The sequence below is a fragment of the Lissotriton helveticus genome, chromosome 8 (assembly GCF_964261635.1).
Source record: "Lissotriton helveticus chromosome 8, aLisHel1.1, whole genome shotgun sequence".
Classification (NCBI taxonomy): domain Eukaryota; kingdom Metazoa; phylum Chordata; class Amphibia; order Caudata; family Salamandridae; genus Lissotriton; species Lissotriton helveticus.
Genome location: NC_136069.1, coordinates 465,074,114 through 465,101,793, shown reverse-complemented (window position 1 = coordinate 465,101,793; position 27,680 = coordinate 465,074,114). Strand labels below are relative to the sequence as shown.

The 27,680-nt window shown below is 45.8% G+C and overlaps 1 protein-coding gene across 1 annotated transcript in view; it reads right to left on the bottom strand.

Annotated features, from left to right (window-relative positions):
* Positions 1–24,586, bottom strand: part of CDADC1 (cytidine and dCMP deaminase domain containing 1) — a 221,347-nt gene extending 196,761 nt beyond the window's left edge. Inside the window, 2 exon segments of the mRNA XM_078657341.1 lie at positions 24,450–24,529; positions 24,531–24,586. Of these exon segments, the coding sequence (XP_078513467.1) occupies positions 24,450–24,529; positions 24,531–24,571 (121 nt within the window). The 5' untranslated portion in view covers positions 24,572–24,586.
* Positions 24,587–27,680: the final 3,094 nt, after the last annotated feature.

Genomic DNA, 27,680 nt, shown 5'->3' with positions numbered 1-27,680 from the left:
GGCTCTTACCGGCCGATCTCCCTGCTTAATGCAGATGTTAAAATCTTTTCTAAGATACTAGCAAACCGCTTAGCTCCCATTATGCCGACTTTGGTCAACACTCAATAACATGGGTTCGTGATGGGGAGAGACACAACGGCCCATGTTAACACTGCGATTACAGCCCTTGATGTTGCTTCAACTACTCTCACCTCACTCGGAATGATTATGTTAGATGCAGAAAAAGCATTTGATCGAGTGGGGTGGGAGTATTTGTGGGAGGTACTAAAGAAGGCAGGTATTCAGGGGGTGTGCTCATTGTATGACAGACCACAGGCCAAAGTCAGCTATGGGGGAAAAGAATCAACAAGCTTTTTTATAGGGAGGGGAACAAGGCAAGGTTGCCCTCTGTCCCCTCTGCTTTTCGCTCTATCTTTGGAACCATTAAACAAACTTTTTATGCAAGTAAATATTCTCCCATTTCTGCACGGTCGGAGAGAGCTTAAAAATAACTGCTTTTGCAGATGACATCGCTGTATTTACTACAGATCTAGTTAAAGCTACACCTGAAATAATAAAAGAGGCTGCACACTTTGGCAATGTTTCAGGGTATAAACTTAACGTAGGAAAGACGCAGGTTATTGCCAATTATAGACCTTTGGAACCGATCCCTGGCATATGTCAAAGTGCGATATACCTAGGCATTAGACTAGCGTCAAATACTGATAAAATCATTACGCTGAATTATGATTCTTTTTTAAAGGAAACAGAAATGACTCTTAAAAAATGGCACAAGATTCCGATTAGTTTAGTGGGTCGTATAAACTTAGTTAAAATGAAGATTCTGCCGAAGGTATTATATCTATTCAGATCTATCCCTTTGCAACCGAACAAACTCTTCTTTAAAAAACTAGAGGGTATCTGTAGCAGCTTTCTATGGGGTTATAAAAAAAAGCGCGTAGGGCTTTGAAACTACTAGAACTCCCAATAGAAAAGGCGGGACTAGCATTTCCTGACTTTAGGCTTTATTTTATAGCCACTTTCTTTCATCGCTTACGAAGTCTGATGAAAGACGATAGTTCGGTTTTTTACCACCGGCTCATGTTGGGATCTGATTGTAATCAATTTTTACATCGTTTACATGACCCTAACTACTTTAAACGAGTGAAATTTAAGTCTGCCAGGCACATTAAAAAAATTTGGGACCAAATTTTGATTATTGGGAAAACATCCTTCTACAATGCCGAGCTTAGAATATGGGGCAATCCAGGACTACCTGATATTTTCTCTGACGGAGCAGGCCTTCTCTGGGAGAGACATGGAATTAACACACTGGGGGATTTATATGGTCAAAATGGATTTATGGATTTTGACGCACTTAAAACTTTATTTAATTTAAGGGATAATATGTACTTTAAATACATTCAAATAAGAGATTATCTGCTCTCTAAGATGAAAATTATGGAAGTAGTTGAATCAGATATACTAATATGGTTATATTCGAATAAAGTAAAATCACTAATAAATCTGGGGTATGGATACTTAACACAAGGCAAAACTGAAGATTGTACGAAAATAGCGGCTAAATGGTCTTCCAGACTGGGTAGGAATATCAACACAACACAGATTTCACATTCTCTACGCCATATAAACCTGATTGTCCAGTCTACTAGTTTGAGGCTACAGTCGTACAGAACCATCACACAACTGTATTACACTCCACAGAGAATAGCTAGTTGGGTAATCAGGCAAACAAGAAAACAAATTGTCCGAAATGTGATCTAAAAGCTGCAGGTATAGAGCATATGCTCTTTTCGTGCCCGGCACTCTTACCATTTTGGAAAGGGCTGACCGATGTGTTAAATAGTAAACAAATCGTCACCCCAACATTGACAGCACAACTGGTTTTACTAGACATTCAGGAAACTAATTGCCCTCACAGAGACTTAATAACCATCATTTTTGCATGTGCCAGGCTAGTTATAGCAAGACTATGGATATCAAAAGATATCCCGGATGTCTCCGAGTGGTGGTTTTTGATAAACGGAATTAATACTATGGAACTTTCGCTAGCAAAACACAGAGGTCTTAAGGCTTTGCAAAAGAAAGAAAAAATTTGGTTAAACTTTTTTGAACTGTGATCTTTCTGAACTAGAAGAGAATGAGGCCAGGTCAAATAAAGATCTGTATATTTTTTTTGTAAGATTATATTTTTATTTATTATTCTTGTTAAGATCTGTATTTGTCAGACCTCTATTTCTTATGTTCCTTTGTCGTTAAATTGCTATTCTAATTTGTATTGTAATTTCTTTTGAGATATATAACATAGGTAAACTTTGCTGTTCTGTTCTTCCTGCATTAATAAAAATATTCAACAAAAAAAAAAGCAAAAAAGGGCTCAGTTTTCACTGTAAAAATGTGGTGTGTCCATATCGCGTTTCTGTCCGTTACCTGTCACGGGCACTAGGCCTACCCATACAAGTGAGGTACCATTTTTATCTGAAGACTTTGGAGAATGTGGGGTGGGTGGAATTTTGTGGATCCATGCAGAGCCCAGAACTTTCCATCACAGAAATGTGACGACAATTAGTTTTTTGGGGCAAAGTGTGAGGTTTGCAAGAGATTCTGGGTAACAGAACCTAGTGAGAGCCACACAAGTCACCCCATCCTGGATTCCACTTAGGATCTACTTTTCAAAAATATACAAGCTTGCTATGTTACCCTAGGTGCCGGCTGCGCTAGGACCCAAAATCCACTGGAAGGCACATTCCGAAAAAAGGTCAGTGCCTAGTGGGCTTTCTGCTGCCCTGGGGTGGGGGGGGAAATCGGGGGCTATTGCCCGATGTGCCCCTGAGGGGGCAGGAACACTGTGGGTATTCTTTTTGGGGGGTGGGGGCATTGAGGTGCCCATTTTGAGCAGCCCCCACCCCTCCATATAAAAAAGCTTGCATAATCGTTAGTGCATAGTGGGCTCTCTGCCCCCTCCCCCACCCCCACACGGGGAGGCAGATCAGGGGCTACTGCCTCCATCTGCCTCCTAGAAGGGGCAGAAAAACTGTGTCATCTTGGGGGGGGGGCGGGGCATTTGCATGCCCATTCTGGGCAGCCCTCACCCTGAACGTTGGAAAAAAAATCCCTGTTGGCCAGTGGGCTTTCTGCCCCCCCCCTTGGGGGGCAAATAATGTGCTACTGCCCCATCTGCTTCCCGGGAGGTTGGGGGGGGGAACAGGAAGACTGTAGCATTTTTTTGGGGGGTGGGGGCATTGACATGCCCATTCTGGGCAGCCCCCACCCCACCTATTAAAAAAAACCCTGGCGCTTAGTGGGCTTTCGGAAGCTTAGTGGGCTTTCTGCCATCCGAGGGGCAGATCAGGGGCTATTGTCCCCATCTTCCTCCTGGGGGGGCAGAACGTCTTTTGTTTTCTATGGGGGGAAGGGTGGGGGCCTTCCATGCTCATTCTGGGCAGCCACCACCCCGGTCCTATAAAAAAAATAATCCCTGCCGTCTAGGGTGTTTTCTGCCGAGGGGGGCATATTGGGGGCTACTGCCTCCAGCTACCCCCTAGGGGGGACAGAAAGACTGTAATTTTGCAGGGGGGGGGGCATTGGCATGCACTATTGGGCAGCCCCGCATTTGAAAAAAATCCCTGATTCATGGTGGGCTTTTGCCCCCCCCCCCCATTTACTTTAAAAACGAATCCCTGGTTTCGAGTGACCTTTTGGGGCAGATTGGGGGCTACTGCCAGGGGGCCAAAAAGACTGAATTTACCTAAAATATTGTTAGGGTAGCAAAAGCCCTTGTCCAAGGGACCGCTCCCCCCTGCCTGGTTTCTAGTGGGTGGATCCCTGCTGCGATCCCCAAGCAGGGATCCATTAGGGAGGGTACCATTGGAAAGGGGAGATTCTCCCATCTCCAATGATACCTCTCCCGTCTTTCTATGTGCTCCGGAGCTGAGATAGCCCCCTGAGCACATAGAAAGTGAAACTGAAATGAGCTCAAGGCTCCTTCCATTTTCACCGAAATAACGTCAGTGCGACATGCGGGATGATCGTCATTTCAGGGAAACCAGCTACACAGCCTCTGGAGCTGGGGAAGCTCTTACCCAGCTCCCAAGACTGTTGGGGGGCTGGGGAGTGGGGCGGAGAAATCCCTATGGTGCCCGCACCAGAGGGATTTCTAATGCCATGTGATCGGACGGCCTGGGGCCGTCCTACGCACATGAGCACTGGTGCCGACGGCCCCTGGCCGTCCAACTTACCAAAGGGGTTAATAAAAATAAAGGTTTTTAAAACTTATCTAAACTCTCTTCATTGACTGAACTTAAACTATTAATTAATTAAATTTAAGTTTATAATTCCTGATTCGCTCTTTGAATCGTAATACGATAATCTAAAGGTCTCTCACCGGCAAAGAGAAAGTTCTAGACCGGAAACAAGGCCTAACCCTGCAAGTGATGGTAAATACACCATATGAAACTAGACAATAAATATGATTTTTCGTTCTGAGATTGGTTGGCTGGTGCGCTTTCATGCTTCTATTGGTGGGTGACGTTAAGGTACCGCACTATGAAAGGTCAGTGTTTATGTGAATTTTGCATTTGGATTGGTCAACAGGATTTCAACAGAATAACAACTGTGCCAGGATTGGAGTAGAAAATTTGACTTTTACGGAGCAGAATTAAAACATTAAACTGTGAACTGTTTATTCTTACGAACGTGGGAAAACATGAAACATTTTTCAAGGATTTATAAGTTTTATGAGAATTGATGTTTCAGTTTTCATAGATGATTATGAACTGGTACCTCCTGAGGGTACACCTGCATATTATATGACTGATTTGGGTATTACATACATGTTCATGGCGTTTGCAATGGTGCAAGTTTACTGAGAAAGAAGGTTCATTGAGATTTCCAATCTAAGCTACCTTCAAATTGAGAATTATTGACCAATCAATCAATCAATCAACACAATTTGTATAGCGCGCTATTCACCTAGTAGAGTCTCAAGGCACTGGGGGGAGGGGTTCGTTACTGCTCGAAAAGCCAGGTCTTGAGTTGTTTCCTGAAGGAGAGGTGGTCCTGGGTCAGCCGTATGTGGATGGGGAGGGAGTTCCAGGTCTTGGCCGCCAGGTTGGAGAAGGATCTTCCTCCAGCAGTGGCTCTGCGAATGCGTTGCATGGCTGCGAGGGCGAGGCTGGCCGATCGTAGCTGGCGGGTGGGTGTGTAGAAAGTGAGGCAGCTGTTGAGGTACTTCGGGCCCATGTCATGGAGAGCCTTGTGTGCGTGGGTGAGGAGTCTGAACGTGATCCTCTTGTTGACGGGGAGCCAGTGCATGTCTCTCAGGTAGGTAGAGATGTGGCTGCGGCGAGGGATGTCCAGGATGAGACGTGCGGAGGCGTTCTGTATGCGCTGGAGTCTTTTCTGAAGTTTGGCAGTGATTCCCGCGTAGAGGGTGTTCCCGTAGTCCAGTCGGCTGGTGACGAGTGCCTGGGTGACTGTCTTCCTGGTTTCGGTGGGGATCCATCGGAAAATCTTACGGAGCATGCACAGGGTGTTGAAGCACGATGACGATACGGAGTTGACTTGTCTGGTCATCGAGAGGGAGGATTCCAGGATGAAGCCCAGGTTTCGTGCGTGGTCCGTTGGCTTGGGGGTGGTGCCCAGGGCAGGGGGCCACCAGGAGTCGTCCCAGGCGGAGGGTGATGATCCCAGGATGAGGACTTCCGTCTTGTCTGAGTTCAGTTTCAGGCGGCTGTTCTTCATCCACTCGGCGACGTCTTTCATCCCTTCGTGTAGGCTGGCTCTGGCGGTGGCGGGGTCGTTGGTGAGGGAGAGGATCAGCTGGGTGTCGTCTGCGTAGGAGATGATGTTAAGGTTGTGTTGGCGTGCGATGGCTGTGAGGGGGCTCATGTAGAGGTTGAAGAGAGTGGGACTGAGTGAGGATCCTTGTGGTACGCCGCAGATGACTTCGGTGGCCTTGGATCTGAACGGGGGGAGGCGGACTCTCTGGGTTCTTCCGGCGAGGAACAAGATGATCCACTCCAGTGCCTTCTCTTGGATTCCGATGTTGCTGAGGCGCTGTACTAGGGTGCGGTGGCAGACAGTGTTGAATGCTGCAGAGAGGTCCAGGAGGATGAGGGCGCTGTTTCCCCGTGGTCGAGCAGGGACCTGATGTCGTCGGTGGCTGCGATGAGGGGGTCTCGGTGCTGTGGTTTGCTCGGAAGCCGGACTGCGAAGGGTCGAGGGATCCGTTTGTCTCGAGGAAGGCGGCGAGCTGTTTGTTGGCGGTCTTCTCGACGACTTTGGCAGGAAAAGGGAGGAGCGAGATGGGGCGGAAGTTCTTGAGCTCGGTGGGGTCCACTGTTGGTTTCTTCAGGAGGGCGGTGAGCTCGGCGTTAAGGGAAAAGTTATGTCAGATGTGATATATGGAGGACAGCCATAGTTGAACGCACTAGATTATATCCAGCAATTTCTACTGAAATGCCGTACAAAGGAAAGAAGTAGACTATCTGGGGGAAAGATAAAGAGGAAAAAGAAAGTGAGACAGACAGTGATTCGGGGGATGAGATATTAGAACAAATGTTGTCTGTACGGCCCTTCACCTTAAGTGACTCCAGTTGATAGGTCTGGGAGCAGTGCCGCAAGGAATAGTACAATAGTGACTGCTCCTGTAGAAACTAGAGTGGTACAAGTTGAGACACTTCAAATATATACAGATTGCCCCACTATAAGTTGCTAAACCACAGATTGTTCCTTCACATGTGAAAAATCCACCTGTAAAGCATGAGCCGGTGCAAGTACCACAAATAGCAACTATAGCAACAGTGCCTAGATCAAATGGGCCAGCAAATGTTGTTGATCTGATTCCAGCGACACAAGAAGCTGTTGGAGGTTTAGCTATGACTGGATTTGTCCAGACTTCACAAAATTCACAGACTGTAGTATGAGACCAACTCAGACGGTTCAAGCACTAGGAGATGGGGGAAGGATTGTCTTTATGACACCAATAACCCAAGAAAAAAACTAGTTTGTTGGAAGATGGAATTTTTCCACCATAGTTTGAGGAAGCTGTGGGGATTCAAAAAACAGCACGGTGCAGGTGATCAGCCCAGAACCTAAAAAAGAGATCATTAAATATTCCTAGATTTAAAAAAATTGAGCTGGACGTAATTATTACGGGATGTTTGGATTTAGAATACTTTAGCCTAACAAAAATGAATGTGTGTCCTCATGTAACGTAACTGGTGCTATGTAAAGCGCTCTGATACCGATTTGGTTCGGGTCAAGTTCACGCTATATAAAACTCTGCAACAAAAAAAAAGTACTTATCAAGAGCAATAATTGGTTTACCTGTTTAAAGAAATTACAAGACGAGCAGCAACAATTTATGAGAAACTAACTGAGTTGGCACAGAAATATGAAGTTGATATTTAGAAAAATTCTCCTTATCAAAATACTTACAGGGGGCAATTAGATGATGTTGTAATTAAAACAATGTGTTCTTCAGGAATGCGGTTACACATTATTGAATTAGTAAAATGTATTAATAAATGAGCGACTTTGAAATATAAGAAAATAAATGGGGAATAAAACATGAGAAGAAAAAGAAACAGCCAGAATTAGGAAATGAAAAAAGGAGACAAATGAGGAAGGAGCTTTAGCTTATTCACTGAGGGAAATAGCAGAAGTGTATGTCCATGTGTCTTGGAGCAGAGGTGATCTTGCAGCTTTTACAAACAATTTCCCAGAATTGAGAGACAAACCTGTGTAGAAGTGTACACAGGTTGACCTATTTGTGAAAATCTCAAAAGTGTTGTGGACGGATTTGGATACAAGAAGCAAAAGTGTCAGTTCATGAAAATTATGAGCGTTTGTTGCAGGTATTTCAGCAGCACAGTGGAAGAGAATACCCTGAAAAGAAAGACATGCGGATTTTTCTATCTCAGTTTGTTTTAGGATTAAGACCAGAGATTAGTTCCCATATAACCCAAAGTGTAATTTGTTGGCAGAATAAATTACTTGATGAGATCCTGAAATATTAAAAATATTGCAGCAATGAATTAGAAATGTGACAGAAGATTAAAGAGAAATTTAGGTTGGCTCAAACAAAGTTGACTCAGAAAGATTTTCAGAATTCTTTCTTTACAGGAAATCAAGAAGGTATGCAAGTTGTTTGGAATCAAGGAGACATTTGGGGTACACTAGGTAGAGGTAGCAGCATTAACCCGTTGGCCGCGGGGGTAATTCCCCGCTGTGCTGGGGGGTGGGGGGTGCGCACAGCTCCCCGGTGCTCGTGACGAGCTCAGCTCGTCACGGCCACACCCGTTTCTGTAGAACGTTCAGCACAGCGGGGGAATTAGCCCCGCGTGCGAGCGTCCTGGCCGTTATGACGAGATGAGCCCACGGCCACCGTGCTCATGACGAGCTGAGCTCGTCATGAGCATGGGAGGGGTTAAAGAAAAAAACTCCTTGTCACATATGCCATAAGGTCGGGCATTAGAAGAGGGACTATAGGTTTAAGCCTGATAATGAAAATGGAAATGTGCCAATGCAGAGGGGAGTACAGATATTGAAAATGTTTGTTTTGGCATGTGCCCATGCCACAACAAGTCCTGATAATGCAGGTCCCACAGGCTCAAATGATCTCACAGAACATAGGAAACCCAAAATTTAACATAAACCAGATGCCAAAGGCAAATACGAATTATTTCCAAGAAATAAATCAAAATGCATTAAAACAATTTTCAAATGCAAATCAGAATGCTTTACAGCAATTTACAGTTTTTAATACTGATGGCTCAGATATCTCTCAATGACAGTGCCTGAGAGGCAAGGAAGATTACGTGCTTGGCGCAGTCTTAGACGTAGACCAGAGTGGCCCATTTGTAGAAGGCAAGGTGAATGGCCAGACTTATCATTTCTTAGATACTGGTATATCATTTCTTTTATATACTGGTGCTACCAGCACCACTGTTAGACCTGTTGCAGCCCTGGAACTACCCCCTCTCAGGGAGAAGGACCCAAGTTGTAGGAGTTTCAAAAAAGCAGAGCACTAATCCAGTTTCAGAGAAGGTCCCTGTAAAAATAGGCTAATTTGCCAAAAATCACTAATTCAAGGTTTGTGACACAAGTGCTGAGAAACTGTGTTGGACTGAATAAAGGAATAGAATCATTTCAGATTACCGTAAAAGCAAATGTGGGGTTTCCAAGAACACCACCATACCGTCAGACCTCAGAAACAATTGCAGGAATTACGCCCGTAATAGAAGACATGATAAAGTAAAGAATTCTGAGGGAATTGATTGGGAGTCCATGTAACTCTCGGATTGTGGGTTTGCAGAAACCCAATGGAAAATAAAGCATTGTTCAAGATATTAGGAAAATTCCTTGTACTTCAGAATGATTTACGGTCATTGATCTTCGCCTGAGCAGAATGGCCTCAGGGCTTTTGCATTAGAATAGACAGTTTATTCTTTCAATTGTATCCCTCCAGAGAGTTTTGGCATGGTGCAGAGTCCCACACGAGTATATAGAAAGTCAGTCAATGTTTAATCAGATTCTGAAAATGAATCTAGAGTCATTATAGATGTACTACAGGTCAGTACTCGTGCAGTCTATTGATGACCTACTTGAGGCTTCGGAGCCACAAGAAACCTGTAAACAAGATACTATTGCATTATTGAATCACCTGACTGAGAACGGAAATAAGGGTTCTGCAGGTAAACTGCAATACTGTCAGAAAGAAGTTCAATATTTGGGACACATAATTGAGAAGGGAACTAGAAATGTGTCACCAGAGAGAGAGGAAGCAGTTCTTCAGCTGAATGCACCCCAAACAGAGAAAGAAGTCGGGATGTTTTTGAGTATGGTTGCCTACTGTAGACAGTGGATACCAAACTTTTCCTTTGTGGCAAAGCCTTTACTGAGACGGACATACAAGGATGCGTCTGATCCTCTTCCTTGGGATGCTTGAAAGTCTTCCTAGAGCTGAAAGAAAAACTTTGTTGTGCCCCAGCACAAGGAATGCCAGATTAAAGTAACAAATTATATCTATTTTGCAGTGAGAGAGAGGTCGCTCGCTCTATCAGTACTAACACAGATGCACTGCGATGCTCAGAACCCTGTGGCTTACTTTTCAACCACCCTGGACCCCGTTGTTGCAGGTTTGCCCGGCTGCCTTAAAGCCATTGCAGCAGTGAGCACTAGTCTGGAAAAGAGTGAAAGCATAGTGATGGGATATCCAGTTACAGTAGTGGTCCCTCACACAGTGAGTACATGACTCTTAATAGGCTCACAAAGTATGAGCAGCAAATCTGAAAACGTGGTCATTAAAAGATATCAATTTTAGAATCCTGCTACTTTACTTCCAGCAAATGATGATGTTTGTGATGAAATTAAACACGATTGGCTAGATGCCATGGATTTATGCACAAAGCCTAGACACAATATTAAGCATGAACCTCTGATTGAGCCCAATCTTGAAATTTGTGTTGACTGTTCATGCCTGAGCAACAATAAGGGTACCCTGAGAGCAGCTTACACTGTATATACAATAAATTATGTTGTCAAAGCTTCATGGCTCCAAGCGGTTATCCCAGCACAAGTTGCCAAATTGATTGCCCTTTCCAGAGCATGCAGTTTAACTGTTCAAATATTTACAGATAGTCAGTTCGGCTTTGGTGTGGTCCGTGATTTTGAGCAATTATGATCATAGAGAGGTTTCATGAGCTCATTAGGAACTCCAATTAGATATCAGGTGCAATTGAAATACTTTTTAGAAGTTCTCCAATTACCCGTTGAAATTGTAGTAGTTAAACATGCAGGTCATCAAAATGGGAATAGCTTCATTGCCATGGGAAATAGGTATGCTGATTCAGTGGCACAGTATAGTACTTTGTTGGCCTGTACCTTTAATGGAACTTTAATATGTGAGTCATCCATTTTCTATGTTGATGCAAGTAAAAGATACTTGGGATGAGTTAAAAAGGGTACATGAAAACATTTCAGAAGCAGAACGACAAAGATGAATTAGTACAGGCTGAGAGAAAAATGGAAATAACATCCGGAGGACAGATAAGAGACCAGTATTACCTGATAGTTTGTTATTCCCATTGACAAGATACTTTCATGGATACACAGACTTAGGGAGAGACGCCATGACTTGCCTTTTCCAGCAGAATGGTTTAAGCCCAGGTCCAGGAGGTTGGCAGAGGAATTGTGACACAGATGTGTGACATGTCAACACATGAATGCAGGGAAAGGAACACAAGAAACACTTTCAATGGGATGCAGAAGGACTTCATTGAAATGGCTGTTTGCAATGGGCTGAGATACGTTCTGGTCATAGTATGTGTCTTCTCGAGATGGGTGGAAGCCTACCAACCCCTACCAGAAGAAATTACAGTCTTGCTGTAGCAAAGTTGTTATTACAAGAATTGATAACAAGGTATGGCATTCCAGTTTCTCTGGAATCAGATAGGGTGACCCAATTCAATAATGAGGTGCTGAAGAAGATTTGCACAGCTTTACAGATTGAGGAAAGACTACATTGCGGCTATCAACCTGAGGCTTCCGGCATAGTTGAACCAATCAACAGGACTATCAAGTCTCAGCTAGCAAAAGTTTGTGCCTCAACATCACTGAAATAGCCAGAAGATTTATATTTGGTGCTGATGAGTACTAGAAGTATCCTTCGATAGGAAGACTGGTTTATCGCTTCATTAAATTTTGATGGGATGTGCAATGAGGTTGCCTACTGTAACTGCAAATGCTTGGTGAACATCACAGATGATATTTTACTTGATTACTGCAAAGGATTGGCTGATATGGTGCGTTCTATTTCTTAACAAGTTGCATCTGCCACAGAGGATCCACACTAGGAACAGTGCCATGACCTCAATCCTGGTGACTGGGTCATGATCAGGAAGCATGTTTGGCAGAATTGCCTGGAGTCGAGATGGAAAGGCCCGTTCCAAGTCATTTTAGGGACAAATACTGCTGTAAAGTGTGGCAGAGATCCTAATTCGGAGCATGAATAACCCACCAAGAAAGTGAGAAATCCCAAAGGGCATTGGTGACAGCACCGCCATAAGCTGTGAGATTGTGGGGAGAAGTGGTATCAGGATCACAACAGCAGCAAGAAGGAGAAAGGGGGGGAAGAACTGCAACCAGTTGCATCAATTCAAGTACCTTGTGTTGCAGCAAGTTGCATTGAAATTTCTAACGAAGTAGAAGCAGAGGCTGATCCTCAATTTGGAAATGTGACTGAAACAACATCAGTACAACAAAGAACTTCAGTTGAAGGAACAAGTTCTGAATGGAGACGTCACCATGAAGTTGAATGGCCACAGAACTGTAATTGAGGGAGACTGAAACAGAACTTGTCAGTTGATCAGATCCTATAGACTATTCCTGAGGAGACAGAAACAAGTGGTGAAAGTAATATAGGAGAGGATCAACAGGCGAGAAATTAAAAAGAGCAAGATTACCTTGTCGGAGGTATTTAACAACTGAGTAGTCTTACTATGTTGACAAAATACTAAATGTCACAGAAGATTAACTGCGTGATGTGAAATCCAAACTTTTTGAATCCTCATGACATCACCACAGTAAGCATTATTAGACAAAGGCCAGCTGACTGGAACGAACTGTGCAATTACAAACAGACTTTTGAAAATTCAAAAAAAAAAGTTACATGAAAATAAGAGACTGATGTTAATCAAATCCTACTCTTATTTTAGGAAGATCAACCAAGGTCCGATGAGTCTGCAGTAGAAGAGTAGGGATAACATTATTAGAGTCAAGTAGGGTCAAGGATTGTCTAAAAGAAGATTGTTTTGTTGGAAACTAATTACCTAGAAAAGCTATTCTGGATTGAACTTTAACTTGGCTACATCAAATCTGTGTTTAAGGAAAAGTGTTGCTGCTCGTTGATCTTGAGGCTCCAGCCAATCCTGACGGAACCTCTTTTTTTCTTTTTTCTTTTTTAAACTTTTTATTTCCATTCCATTTGCAGGATTTTACATACATCCATTAACTACAGTCATCTCCGTTTTAAGACTGAACATAATACAATTCGACAGAATACATTCTTAGGACACCGTGTACAGCACAAGGTCATTCAATATTGTTCAAGCCCCAGTATTCGAACCCCCCTCCCTTCATCCTCTCCCCCCTCCCCACCTTCACCAGTGCCGGGCACAAACATATTGGCAGGTCTCCCTATGATCAAGGGCTACTCTCGGGGGTTAATGCCTCACATGGCGGTTCACAGATAGTCCCCCGGAATTCTTTCCATTTCCCCCACACTCTCGACCATTTTTTGGAGCATCCCCGATGGGTGTAAACTGCTTTTTCTGCTACCATAGCTGTGTCCATATCATGTTCCCAGTGCAGCAGTGTGGGCACCACCCCGGACCCCCAGTTCCTAGCTATATTACGCTTCGCTCTCGCCATCCCCAGTGTTGCCCAGGCTTTCATCGCTGTGTTTAGGTCTGTAGGTCGCCATATATTCAAGAGGCAGCACTTTGGGTCTGTCTGGATCTCTACCCCACACACTTCTGCAATCTCAAGCAAAACCTGCTCCCAATAGGCCTGTATCTTTGGGCACTCCCATATTATATGAAAGTATGTTCCGGTTTGCCCGCATCCCCTCAGGCAAAGTGGATCGTGCGCATGTCCAAGTTTGTGTAGTGTGGTGCGGGGGTAGTATACATGATGCAGCACTTTGAGTTGCACTAGTTTCAGGCGAGACGGAATCGCAGCCTCCCTGGCCGACGCCAGCGCGTCCATCCAGTCTGAGTCGACTATGTCTCCTAGTTCTGCCTCCCATTTGCTACGGAGGACCACCGTGGGTTCTGGGAGATTATTTAGTACTTTACGATATGTCTGCGATATGGCTTTTTTGTCCATGTGATCTGTAAGGAGTCTGTCCTCTATGGGCGACGCGTCAGCTAGTTTAGTACCCAGAGTGATAGCCCTTTTAAGTGCGCGCCTGATTTGAGTGTAACGGTAGAGCTCCGAGTCTGCCAGTCCGTATTTTTCTTGGAGTGCTGGAAACTGAATGATCTCCCCTCTCACCCATAGATCGCCGATGTTAGCGATGCCTATTAGGTCCCATTGTTTGAACCCTTTTGTGTTGACCAAGGTGCCCAGCTTGCGTGTCGCCCACAGGGGAGTGGCTAGTGTGAGCATCCTAATGCTCTCTGTGCTGTGTGCCAAATTTTGATCGTGTGGGCCGTGGGGCCTGTCAGGGTGTGCCGTTTCTTGTTTGTGTAGAGGGTTTTCATCAAGCTATCTGCCGGCAACACCTCCCTGTCCAATCAGTATGCTGGGTCGTCGTGTGGGGTATGCAGCCATTGATTGATGACCGCTAGCTGCGCAGCCCAGTAATATAACTTGACGCTAGGTAGGGCTATTCCCCCGTCGTACCAGCTGCGTATCAATTTAGACTGAGCAATGCGGGTGGGCTTGCCATCCCATAATAAAGAGGACATTTCTGCTTCTATGGCCTTAAAATACGTCAGCGGAACCGGAAAAGGGGTAAGTGCGTATAGGAACCTCGGGAATGCCAGCATTTTAAAGAGTGCGGCCCTTCCCAACAGCGTCAGCGGTAGGGACTGCCAGTGTGAAACGTCTGCTTTTAGTGTCTGTAGGGGTCTCATCAGGTTTTCGTCTATAAAAATCTTATCTTGGGGGGTGACATATATTCCTAAGTATTTAAATCCCCCGGTTACAATTTGCAAGGGACAGTCTAGGGGAAGCGTTGGCGTTTAGCCGCACAGTAAATAGAGCAATGACTTTGACCAATTTATCGTGTACCCTGACTTCTCCCCATACACTGTGAGGATGTTGAATAGTACCTCCAGGGACTAAGTCGGGGACGTCATTTATATTAACACATCGTCTGCGTAAAGGGAGATTCGGTCCTCCCAGCCCGCCTCCCATGTCAGCCCTCTAAGCAGTGGTGTCGTGCGGATCCAGGTCGCTAGTGGTTCCAAATTGAGGGCATAGAGGAGAGGGGAGAGTGGACAGCCCTGTCGTGTCCCTCTACCCAGTGCGATCTCCCTGGATACATGGCTATTTGCCACTACCTGTGCCAAAGGTGTTGTGTATAGCAATCGAATCCACCCACAGAATTTGGGGCCGAAACCCATCCTCTGAAGCACCGCGAACAGGAACGGCCATTCCACTAAGTCAAACGCCATCCTCGTGTCTAAGGAAAGAATGGCCGCATCTTCTTGGAGCAATGAAGTGAGAGCTAGAACCCCATTGAGGCGCCTTAAATTCAGGGAGGTGTTACGTCCAGGCATAAAGCCGGATTGGTCTGGGTGGACCAGCGTCGTAAGGTGGGTCTGCAGTCTTAGTGCTAGCGTTTTTGTCAATATCTTTGCTTCTGCGTTTATCAACTATATCGGTCTGTATGAAGAGGGCTGCTCCGGTGGTTTCCCGGGTTTGCGTATTGTCACTATGGTTGCCAATCTTTGGTCCCTCAGTAGAGTTTCCTGAGCTAAACAGTCATTATACATGTCCAACAGACGGGGGTGATCTTATTTGCTACCTTTTTATATAGCTCCACTGGTAAACCATTAGGCCCCATTCCCTTGCCTGTGTGCAGTGCCGCCAGGGCCTTTCCTACCTCCTCCCCCGATAAGTCCGCTTCAAGCGCTTCCACATCTTCAGGCGAGAGAGTGGTCAGCGGTATCTCATTAAAAAATTGCAAGCACTCCTCTTCCGTCACCCCTCCCCGTGGTGTGTATACCTGTTCATAATATGTTGCTAATTCTTCTACAATTAACCGGGGTTCTGTTGTAAGTGTACCGTCCTCTAGTCTCATTTGGCAATCCGTCTATCTGCTCTTTCTTTCTTTTCTAGCCATGCAAGCATTTTCCCCGCGTTGTCCCCCATTTCGTATACCCTGTGACTGGTGTCTGTGTGTCTCACCTTTGCCATATCCTCGGCATATGCTCGGAACTCCTGGGCTGCTAATGTAAGGGTCTGTAATGTGGCCTCGTTGGGGTCTATGGCATGTGCTCTTTCCGCCTCCAACGCAGCCGCTTCCAAGGACTCAACATTATTTCTGTGCTCTCGCTTGTGGCGGGTGATAGTCGAAATGGCTTGCGCCCGGATAACTGTTTTGTATGCCTCCCAAAGCGTGCACGGTGAATCTACCGTCGACGCATTTTCGGCGCAGTAGTGGTCAGTGGCTGTTACCAGGGCCTTTGCTATTTCCCGGTTCTGTAGGTAGCCCGGATATAGGGGGTAGATTCTCTGTTGCCTAGGGAGCTGTGTAGTATAGGTAAGGTGTATCGGGAAGAGCTCGGAGATTCCCCTTGTGTTCGATCGCTATTACCTTCTCGAGGGCTACCGCTAGCGTCAGTATGTAGTCTATACGCGAAAGACTATTATGTGCTCCAGAGTAAAAAGTGTATTGTTTATCGATGGGGTGTTTTAGTCTCCACATGTCAGTGTGGACCATGGCGTCAAGAAAGTCCCTGAGGGCTTGATTGGTTCTGGTTTCCTCCCTGGGTGTGTTGCAGTCAAGGGCAGCGTCACATACTGCATTTAGATCCCCCCCTATGATCAGTTCGCCCTACGGTAAGTTTAACAAGAGTTTCCCAAGATCGTGGAAAGCTGACTGGTGAAGTGTCGGTGGGATGTATACAGAGACCATATTGTAGAGGCGCCCCTCCCATTGACAAGTAAGTACGGCAAAGCGCCCCTGATCATCCGCCCATGTTTTCGTGATCACCAGTGGGGAGCTTTTATGAATTAGTATACCAACCCCTCTGGATCCAGAGGAGAATTCTGCATGTGCGGCCATCTTAAATCCCCAGCGGTTCAGTGCCTTACAGGCCAGCCCTATCAAATGCGTTTCCTGAAGTAACACCACCGTTGGGCCTTTTCTCTTTAGATATTGCAGGACCAGTCCCCTTTTTATTTTGTGTCCAAACCCGTTCACATTCCGGGATATAATTGACAGGGGAGGGGCGACCATTCGTGGTGTTTGGGGTTCAGGACCCATTGCTTTGCTGCTTAACATGGTGGTCACATGGTGGACGTTGCCATGCGGCCCCCTTGCCTGAGTATGCACCCAGTGCCCGTGTATTCTTATGTGTCGTGTTGAAGAGTGACTGTAGATCTGTAACCTGTGAACCAATTCGCATAAACTTTACATTACATAAAACCCCTGCCCCCCACCCTGCCTCCCTGCCCGGCGGATCCATAACCATCCACCTCCCCAAGCCTGTGTGGGATTTTACTGTGCTGCCCATTCGTTAGTGTTCATTCTCCGCGCGGTGTCCCCCGTCGTCCGAATCACTGCGAATGTTCCCTCGACGCTTGGGTCCTCGTGCCCGCCGCCAGCCCTCCAGCCATTCCCTCGCCTCTTCAGGGGATTCCAGAAACCACGCCTTCCCTTTGGATTCTACACAGAGCCTCGCTGGGAAAATCATGGAGTATTTGATTTCTCTGGCGCGGAGCTCCCTCCTCACCTCTGTGAAGCTCCTTCGCTGTTGGGACACTGCCGCTGTGTAATCGGGTTAAAATGAGACCTCCGAGTTCTCAATCTTGATCGGTGGGGTTATCCGTGCGGCTTGCAATATGGCGTCACGGTCCCGAAAGTTAAAAATGCGCGCTGTTTGCCTCCCGGGACACGATGTGCTCGTTCCACCGACAAGAAATTAGAGAGACCCCTCGGGTGAAGCTGGTTTTGGATTAAGTCATCTACGAAGAGATCAAGGGCAGGGCCCCCGGCCGTCTCTGGTACGCCAACCAGGCGCACATTATTGCGCCGGGATCTACCTTCCTGCTCGTCCAGCTTCGCTTTCAGCGTGGTGTTATCTTGCTCCAATTTGCACACTCTAGTCTGTAGGTCCGCCGCATCCGCAGAGAGTCCCGTCGCCGTTTTTTCCACTTCACCCAGTCGGTCTGATACTTTAGCGAGGTCCGCTCGCATGAAAGAAATGTCCGCAGAGATAGTACCCATGGAGGTCTGCATCGTCTGTAGCGTCGCCATCACATCCTTTAGGGTGATCTCTCCGGTGGCCCAAGGGCTGCGGGTCGCATGGCTAGATGGCTGCGGCGTATCCCCTTTCGCCGAGTCCGCACCCTCTTTGTTATATGCATATTCCTCCAGCCGGGGGGCTGTTTGTACTCTTGGCCCCCTGCCGCCCATTATGCCTCGTCGTGGCGCACTGTAAATGTGGTATGAGTGGAGCTTACTATTAGTAATGCAGGATTTAAGACCTGCGCCGTTTCCCACCTCTGAGGTGCGTCTTGGGCCCGGGGCCGGATGATCTCGCTTAGTGCCCTCTTGGGCTGGTCCGTGCTGGTCTGGGCAGCTGTGGGCCTTCGTGCCCCCTGCTGCTGCCTATCGCGTCCGTGCGATGCAGTGGGCGTTCTGTGATGGCCCATGTATTGATGTCCCTCGTGCTCCTTTCTGGCGCCTGGCACTTACTGCTGTGAAGAGGCCGCAACCCCGGGTGATCACTGCTGCTCCTACTGTCCGCGTTTCCCCGTGCTGTGCTGGGGCCGCTGTTTGTAGTGGGGCTGTGATTGGGCTTCCACCTAGCTGCACCACGGTCTCAAGGCCGCCGGGGGTGTCTTCACTCAGCTATTACACCCCCGTCTCAGTTCAGGCCCGGTTGTGTTTACCACCGTCACCTGAATGCTGCCTCTTCCTCGGCTGGCGTCCCGCCGCCCGTCACTGGTCTCGCGCCACCGCAGTGAGGCGTCCCCCCGGCCGCTCTGGCCTCCAGGTATCTTGCGCACTTTAGTCCCTGGCTCTGACGGTTGCCTCAGGCCGCGAACCACGCGGCTATGTATCCGTGCAGTGGATGGGTGTACCGCAACGCGGGTAGGCTTTTTCGGGATCGGACACGCTCCGGTTCTCAAATTGCAGCAGTCCCGTTATTTACGGGCAGGAGAAGTATCCGGATTTCGTGGGGAAGCTCACAGGGTCACGGAGCTCTCCTAAGCTGCGACCATCTTGGCTGGTCGCCAGCCACGCCCCCCCTGGCGGAACCTCTTTGAGGAATTTCTTACCCCTATGTTCCGATACTGACGCTAACTCCTGCACTTTTCTAGCTACGAATTTCCATCCTCGTGCCCTCCTGGCGGGCCTCATGCCGCACTTCAATTAAACTGCAACCTGGTCCTTATGATGACCTGTATTGACATCAGGTAGAAAAGTTGTTGACTCCCTAGCGCAATTTATCAGGCGCATCTGTGTTTTGTTTTTTCCAATCCTGTGAATAGGTTCCCAGTTATTGTTAAAAGAGATTGGACCATTACTAATGTTGTTTGAATTTTTTAGAACACTGTTTTTTGCGCCGTCCCTCGCTGGTTCACACGTCACTTTGCGCTGTTCACTGTTTTCACGAGCACAAAGTTGCGCAAGTGGTACAGGTTACATGCCATTAAATGTAATACAGTGCTTTTTTCCTTGTTTTCATCTAATTCTGAATATAAAAGCGCTCTCAGCAATTCTTGCATAACCACTGATGTCTTCCCGTTTTCTTATCTCCTTCTGTTTCTCTACAACTATTGTGTGCATATTTAACTTGCCTTTAATTGATACCTGTTGAAAGATTGTTACTTGTTGCATATGATTGTCACCCAGGTCTCAACTGGGCTTACGGGTTACCTCCTGTTTGTTGTTTAGATACATTTGTATATCGACATGAACATATTTAATATTTCTATTCTAACTATGACTTAATACTTTCTAAAGTGCTTTTAATAGAAAACTTGAATGTACACTCACAAATGAAAGGAATGGAAACAGCTTGGTGTTACTTTAGGTCACATAGACCTATAGATAGTGTTATGGCTTATCAGAACAATTTAACCTGTTTGATGCCACCACTAGAAAACGTTTTTGTTATGACTTTAGAAGAAAGGAACACTAATCTGACACACAATAAAGACAAACATAGTGATGGTTTGAAAAACTTTTGGAAGAAAGAGGGAGATGAGCTTAGAAAGAAAATGGTTCTACCGAAATAAAAATTAGACTATCAACACAAAAGAAAAATATACATTTACAGAAGAAGGACACCTAAACTAATCAGACATGTAGGGATCAGTAGTTGTGAACACACATTTTAATTAATGGGAGAGACATGGTAAATTTTGTAAGTAGCAAAATCTGCAGTTCCACTAATTCATTTGGTTTGTGGACAGAATGCTTATTTACTGCTACCTACTGACTGGGAGGGTATCTGCTATTTTGCTGTGCTATTTCCTAAAATGTGACATGTGAATAGTATATATGCATTAACAATGACACTAGCACACAGAGACAAATGTAGTACAGGAAGTTGAGCTCAATAAGTGGAAGACATATTTGGTGCAATCATTCCACCTGTAGGAGCCATACTAAATGATGCAATGATTAGAAAACTGTCAACTGTTGTCGACAAAATGGCAACCAGTACATCTGGAGCTTTGCTCATAGTAAAACCTGAGCTTATTGCGTTACGTTCAATGGCTCTGTGAGATTGTTTAGCATTAGACATTTGACTTTCAGAAAAAGGTGGAGTCTGCAAGATGCTTAAATTAACCCATTTAAGCTCATACATCCCGATGAGAGTAAGAAAAGAGAGGAATATGCAAGGAACATTTCAGACTTAAAACCTGAATACGAAAAATTGGAAACACCTAGCATTTTAGAATTTTTTTTAAGGGATTTATACCATTGGGAATTGGGTCACAACAGAAGGAGGCATTCTGAAGGGTATACTTATGCCAGTATTAATCCTAGGGCTTTGTTTGTTTTATCTAAAGGCTGTAGATATTCTTCTTACAATAGAAGGGAAAAAGACAACTTAAAACCACATAATGCATGACGACTACAGGAAGTCACTGAAATAACAAAGTTTAAAAGAAAGAGACAGGATTCAACTAAGGATGAAATGGTCCATTTGAATATAACTCACATGTGAAATCGTAACAATGTGATGGTTAAGATAACCAGCAGATGAGGGACTAATGGATTCCCCTAAATAAAACAAAACTTTTGTTAGCTTAGTAGCTGATTATGCAATGATAGATGTAAAAAAAATGGAATGCTCAAATAACACGCTTTTGAAATGTGCTGATTTGCAATAGGCAATCCTAGTTATCAAATACATCACAGAAAAGCCAAGAAGCAAACGTCTTTAACTAAAAGCAAACCTATTACTGATTAAATGTGCACAACGTGAATTAGAAGATTGACCTTAAACTGACATGCTTAGAAATTTTGTAATAACTGCAGAATTTTCCACCTGGCTGTATAAGGCCATAAGAGAATTGCCGGCCGGCCCCCCTCTCCCCACTTCTCCAAAAATGGGAGGAAGAATACGGGAGGTCACTCCATGATAAAGAACGGGAGCGAGCCCTAGAATTTCCAAAGAAGTTCTCCCAAAACTCACATTTCAAAAACATACAGTATTTCATATTACACCGGGCCTTTCTAACGCCAGCGCAGCTCTACTGCCACTTTCCTGAGTCACAATTTGCTTGCCCCGATGTCACACCCCTAACACAACGCTATTACACATCTTTTGGGCCTGCAGCAATATTGGCACATAATTCATGCTACACTGTGAGAACTTACAGGACTCCCGGACATCTATACCTGGGAAGCCTGTTTGCTAGGCATATTCAGGCGTAGGAAGCAACACAAGGAGGAGACATGCTTCGCAGCCCTTGCCTCGCATTTAGCCAAGCAAGCAATCACATTCATTGGCCCACTCCTACTGGCCCTCCACTGGAGGCATTGACAAGAGCAGTACACAAATGGGACGCTGCAGAAGCACTCCGATATGAAGAGGTGCGCTAGGTGGGCTGATGCCCCGTCTCTCCTCAGTAGGCCATGCGGATCACGCACTTCCTGCAAACACCTAACAAACACACTACATCCCCACAGTCATAGGGCCCGTAAGTGGCACCTGGTTAAGCAATCCTCCCCATGGACATGACCACCCTCCCTTACAGGGGCTACCTTTCCCAAACTCATAAATGCTTCCATCACTGTCAAGTACAACAAGATGTCAAAACATGCCCTCCTACGCCAGAGCCTGCATTCCCTATCACCATCGCAGTACGAGAACACACCTGTCCTTCCCTCCCTTATCATTCCTCCCAGCGTTTTCTACCCAAGTTAACAGTTTATAAGACAATGCTTTTTACATGGGTAGGTTCAAGTTTTTAGGTGCATCCTCGATTACTACCTGATGCTTGCTGCATAATTTTGAATGCCATGATATGACTCTGAACTACAATTATCTCCTATGCAATATACTTTGATGCAGTGGCAAAGGCTTGTAATGCTATCACAACATCAAAAAACCCAATAAAAATGTTTTTCAAAAAAATAAATGAATAACTGCAGAATGTTCCAGTTTAATAAAATGTATTACTTTATAAGCAACATTGAAATCTTAAATGTCAAGAACTGCCTATTTTCTCATGTTCTCACATAAATGCTTGATTAAGAAATTTGTGCACTATAGACAATAATTCTTGTACATGTTAAATGGGATACATTGCCTAACAGTGATTTTGTTTCTTAGTTAGTATAGTTCATTGTTCTCGAAGTGAAACAAAAAGTGATGTAGAGGGCCGACCTGCACTCAAATGCCTATGGGAACTAAGACTTATGTTTCCAGAATTTAACTACGCAGGAATGTTTGTAGCTAACTTTGTGGTAACTTTACAAGCTGCATGTATTTTATGTGGGAACGGAGGAGCTGAACCTACTCAATGACGCGAGATGCCACCCGATTGGTCCACGGAGAAAGGAGCCTTATACAATGTCTGCAATATGTATTCATTTCTTTTATATTAGTGCATGTTCCTAGGTAGATGGTCAGTGCCTTCAATGGAGGACTCCCTTTTCTCCCGTTGCCGGACTTTTGATGCTTGTGGCTGCTGCTGTTTCCCTATTGCGCGATTATTGCCATTAGATTTGGAAGATCGCTACTGCAACTGTATGCTGATTACTTTGGATTTACTGAGATTTGGCTGAGTTTCATTAACTACTCTGTATGGGACGTTCTACTGCTTTAGCTTGGCTTTGAGCTTTAAGCTCCCCTCACTTATCCTTTTGAATCCAAACTCTTCATGAGTTCTAAGAATCTAACACTTTGATCCGATCTTTAGTACAGGGAATTAGTCCTTTATGGATCGCTGTTAAATGTATTACTTGATTTTTTAATCCAACCATTCTTTTTGATGAGATTTCTGTAGTATTTGATTTATGGACTAATCGAAATAAAAACGACCAAAAAGAACTTTAATCTTTTCATGAAAATAAAGCTTTTGACGACTTATCTAAACTCTCCTCATTGACTAAGTTTAAAGTATTAATGAAATTTAAGTTTATCATAATACAATATTCAAAGGTCCATCACCAACAGAAAAAAGTTCCAGTGTGGAAACAGGACCTAACCCTGCAAGTGATGATAAATTGGTAAATAAACCGTATGGCATTAGAGATAAGATTATTGAGGCCTTGGCCCTGCTGTCGTGTGCTTAACCCGTTGTCTGCTTCCGCGATTTCGAGGCAGTGCGGCTGTTTTAAAAAACAGGCGGAGCCGCGTCGGCCATTGGCCGACGGCAGCACCAGCGAGGTAGTGCTGCCGTCGGCCAATGGCCGACGGCAGCATGGAAGGGGTTAATGATAATTTACCAAAGACACAGTTGGTTGGGTCAGGGTTCACTTACGCAGATAATACGTAGATACCTGCTATCTGGCAATCAATAGTCCAATTCACAAGACCTAAGGTGTGGATTTGAGCACACCCCTGCTTCAAGGAAAGCTCCTGCACAAACCCTCGCTTATACTGGGGAACAGATCACCACTGGCAGAAACATGATTCTATAGTCCTTATACACTGCATGCCCCTGCATCCCTTGGCAGCTTAATGAAACGTTTATATGGTGACATCGGTCAGACGTTATAAGCTCATAGATAAATAATACGCATTATAGTTTACACACCTCTGCATTTTTATGTGTTTGTAAAGTACAATCCGAATTTTGTGTTAGTAAACGTAAAGCTATGCATTTCAAGAATGGGAAGGAGAACAATATTATTCACGTTAGTCAGACGTCTCCTTCGCATATCTGGAATGTGTTAAACTAGGATTATTTCGAATACTTCCAAGAGACAGGGTCGTTTGGTGACTTGAGCGTGGCCAATACAGTGCTTCTTGCAATAGCACTGCTTTAGTGAGAGTTATAGTAGATAGCAAGTTCAAGTCGGTGCCTGTCCTAAATCCTAACCGGTCAACACCATATGAAGATAGAGCCCTTGAATATAAAATGTGGGTCCGACCTTTACTTTCCACTGAAACGGACTGTGCTTGCGAATACTTTCGAGAGCCACCGTTACTAAAAGTTAGATGTTCAGATATAAATTCATGCAACTCAAGACAGTGGAATAGTTACACGGTTTGTGCACCCCACTGCCAGTCACTCGCCTGGCATGCTGTCAGTCTGGGTGCTGCTGTGACAGGTGGGTCCGCTGGGCGCTGAACCCTCACGCTGCCGTTTGTGCATTGGGACTCTCAGTTGCTGCCTTGAACGGTCGACACTGGCGCATACCACTTCCCGCTCCGTCCAGGCAGGGCTACTGCTGTCACAAGCAGGTGCAGTGATGAGGACTACGGCGCGTCTATTTAACGCGACAAGGGGCGGGCGCCCGTCGTGACGACACAGAGCGGCGGAGGGTTACCTCAGCGCCCAGCGCGCGCTTTAGAACACCAAAGGACAGGTCAGCGCCAGCAGGCTGTGTACAGGCTTACACAGAGCTACGTGCGCTATACGAAGATTGGACTGCTCCATCGTGACTGAGAGGAAGGGGTGACCAGCTTACTAGTTATATATGTCGTTTGTTTCCTGTATGCCAGAAAGGAGTAGGGTACTATGGTGACAAATGGCAGCGGATGTCGCGTTCCACGCGTGCATGCCTAAGCCTGCGTCTGAAGAATGGCTCCCTATCACAAACTACTACTACCGGTTTTTCCCTTTTGTTTGTAAACAAGGCTCATTGTAAGTACCTTCCAGCTTGCGAATCACCAGTTCCTTCTCCGCGAATGCCCCAATGGAAACTTGCGTTCTTCCATGGTGACAATGTGAACTACATGTACACAAAAACAATGTACAGTCATATCAGAAACAGTAAATAATATAAATGCTGCAGTGATGACAACTATCGCTATGATAAATGCTGTATGGAGAACATGAATTTTCTGTTACCCAGTGCTTTAAATGGGCACGTACAGCCCAGTTTATTACCAGTCATTTTCATTACTCCAAGTCCATGTGTTCTTCTTGTATGAGTTTATCTCATACCTAATGATTGGCAATAATTATTCTTGCAGATAATGATTGCCAAACTCGAATTTACTTTCCCAATACAGTTGCACATCTGGGAGAGATAGGTGGTGTAATGTCCTCCGTGCAAATAAGGACACCGAACTCAGTTATCTAATTATACAGCCTTTATTCCGTGACCCTTCCCTAACGGTCCCTACTCTAACTGACTGCTTTCCTGTTGTCCCTGCTCCTCCCTTTCCTGTCCCTCCCTCGTCTCCACCCTCTAACCACTAGACTGTCACTGACCACATTACATCTCCCCTCTTCTTAAACAAAGCAACTTACATTATGAAAATGTCTATAGTTATTCAATCAGCCGTGCAGGCCTGCGGACGGTTCGTCGAGGCCTGAGATGCACCTCTGCAGTCTCGTTTTCAGACTCATGCTGATTCTCGGATCGCGGCAGAGGACTGCTGGAAAGTGACGTTTCCATGACGGGTGCTTCTGACGACTTGTCAACTGCATCTTGGACTGCCGCAGTGCACTTCTGGAAGTGTGACACATTTCATGTGATCCTTTTGTGTTCGGATTCTGCAGTTATCATAGTTCCCTTTTGTTGAGTGACTATCAGGGGTTCGGCCCGATAGCGACAGTCCGTTTTCCTCTGCTGCTCTTGTTTGACTAGCACCCAATCTCCTTCCTGAATGGACAGGGTTTTGGCTCTCCGCCGTGCATCAGCATAGACCTTCATCTTCTCCTTGTTCTTGCGATCGGTGTCAGCCATGTCATCATGTGCTCCATCACGTGTGTGAGACTGTAGAGCATCCTCTAAAGTGGGTATACGGGTTCGTATGGGGCGCCCCAGCATGAGGGTGGCAGGGCACTTTCCGGTGGTCGCATGGGGAGTTGTGCGGTATGCCTGTAGAACTTCTTTTAGGGCCACTTGCGGATCCTTTTTGTCAAGAGCCGCCTGTTGGAGTGTCTTTTTCAGAGTGGCCATGAACCGTTCAACCATTCCGTTGGCTTGCGGCCACAGAGGAGTGATCTTACGATGCTTAAAATTAAGATGTTTCGCAAACTCTCCGAACTCTTGACCGTTGAACGGTGGTCCATTGTCTGTTTTAACTTTTTTCGGTATGCCCCAGGCAGCAAACACTTCGTCCAGGACGGCGATGGTAATGGCAGCTTTGGTGGACGAGACAAACTGCACAATTGGGAATCTTGAATATTCGTCCATGATGACTAGAACGTATTTCCCCGATTGTAGAGGTCCGAAGAAATCCAGAGCAATGTCTTGCCAGACGCCAGTGGGTAGCATGGACATTTGTAGGGGAGCTGGGGGTTCTCCTTGGCTCACCAGTTGGCATTGAGGACAGTCCTTCAGAGTCAGTTCGACCATTTGATCCAAGAGCGGGAACCACACCCTCTCTTGGAGCGCTGTCTTAGTTGCCACCATTCCACGATGTCCTTCATGCGCTAGATTGATTACACCCTGGTGGAGTTGCATGGGGATGACGATTCTTTGGTCTCGGAGCGCCAGTCCATCCGCTGTGATGGATAGCTCATCCTTTACGTGTTTAAATGCATTCAATTCTTGCCTTTCACCTGGGTCTCTGTTGTCATCCTCATGAGAGTGCCTCCAGGTGTTTGTTTGCAGTAGATGCTTTACTTGTTGCAAGACAACATCTTGAGCAGTGGCCGCACATATGGCTTCCAGCGGGACAGCCGGTTGCCTGGCTTGGTTGACCCACAAAGTGGATGCATTCTTCCGCAAGCGACGGTCCGGATGCACATGAGAGTTTGGGATCTCTAGACATATAGTCAGCCGGGTTGGCAGACTTCCCAGGTTTGTGTATAATGGTGTACGTATACTCCTGAAGACTCATACCCCATCGTTCTATCCGGGGAGGCATCTTTGCTCGCGGGTTGCCGAAGATGGTGACTAGTGCCTGGTGATCCGTGACCAACGTGAAGTGCTTGCCATACACAAAAATGTGGAAGTGGTCACAGGCCCAGACAACGGCAAGACTCTCCTTCTCAGGTTGCGAGTACGCCCTTTCTGTGTCAGTCAGACTTCTGCTGGCATATGCGACGACGTGCCTCTGATCGGTGTCATGGTCAAACTGCGCAAGAATGGCTCCTAGGCCGACAGGGCTGGCATCGACCGTAATCTCTGTTTTTCTCTTAGGGTTGAAATAGGCAAAATTGTCTGCAGATTCAACCGCTTTCTTAATCTCTCGAAAGGCTTGTTCACATTGTGGAGTCCACTGGAATGGCTGCCCTTGCTTGGTGAGATTGCGAAATGGGTAGCCGATTGTGGCATAGTCTCTTATGTATCGAGCACAGTAGCTCGCCATTCCTAGAAAAGACCTTACATCACCAACATCCTGCGG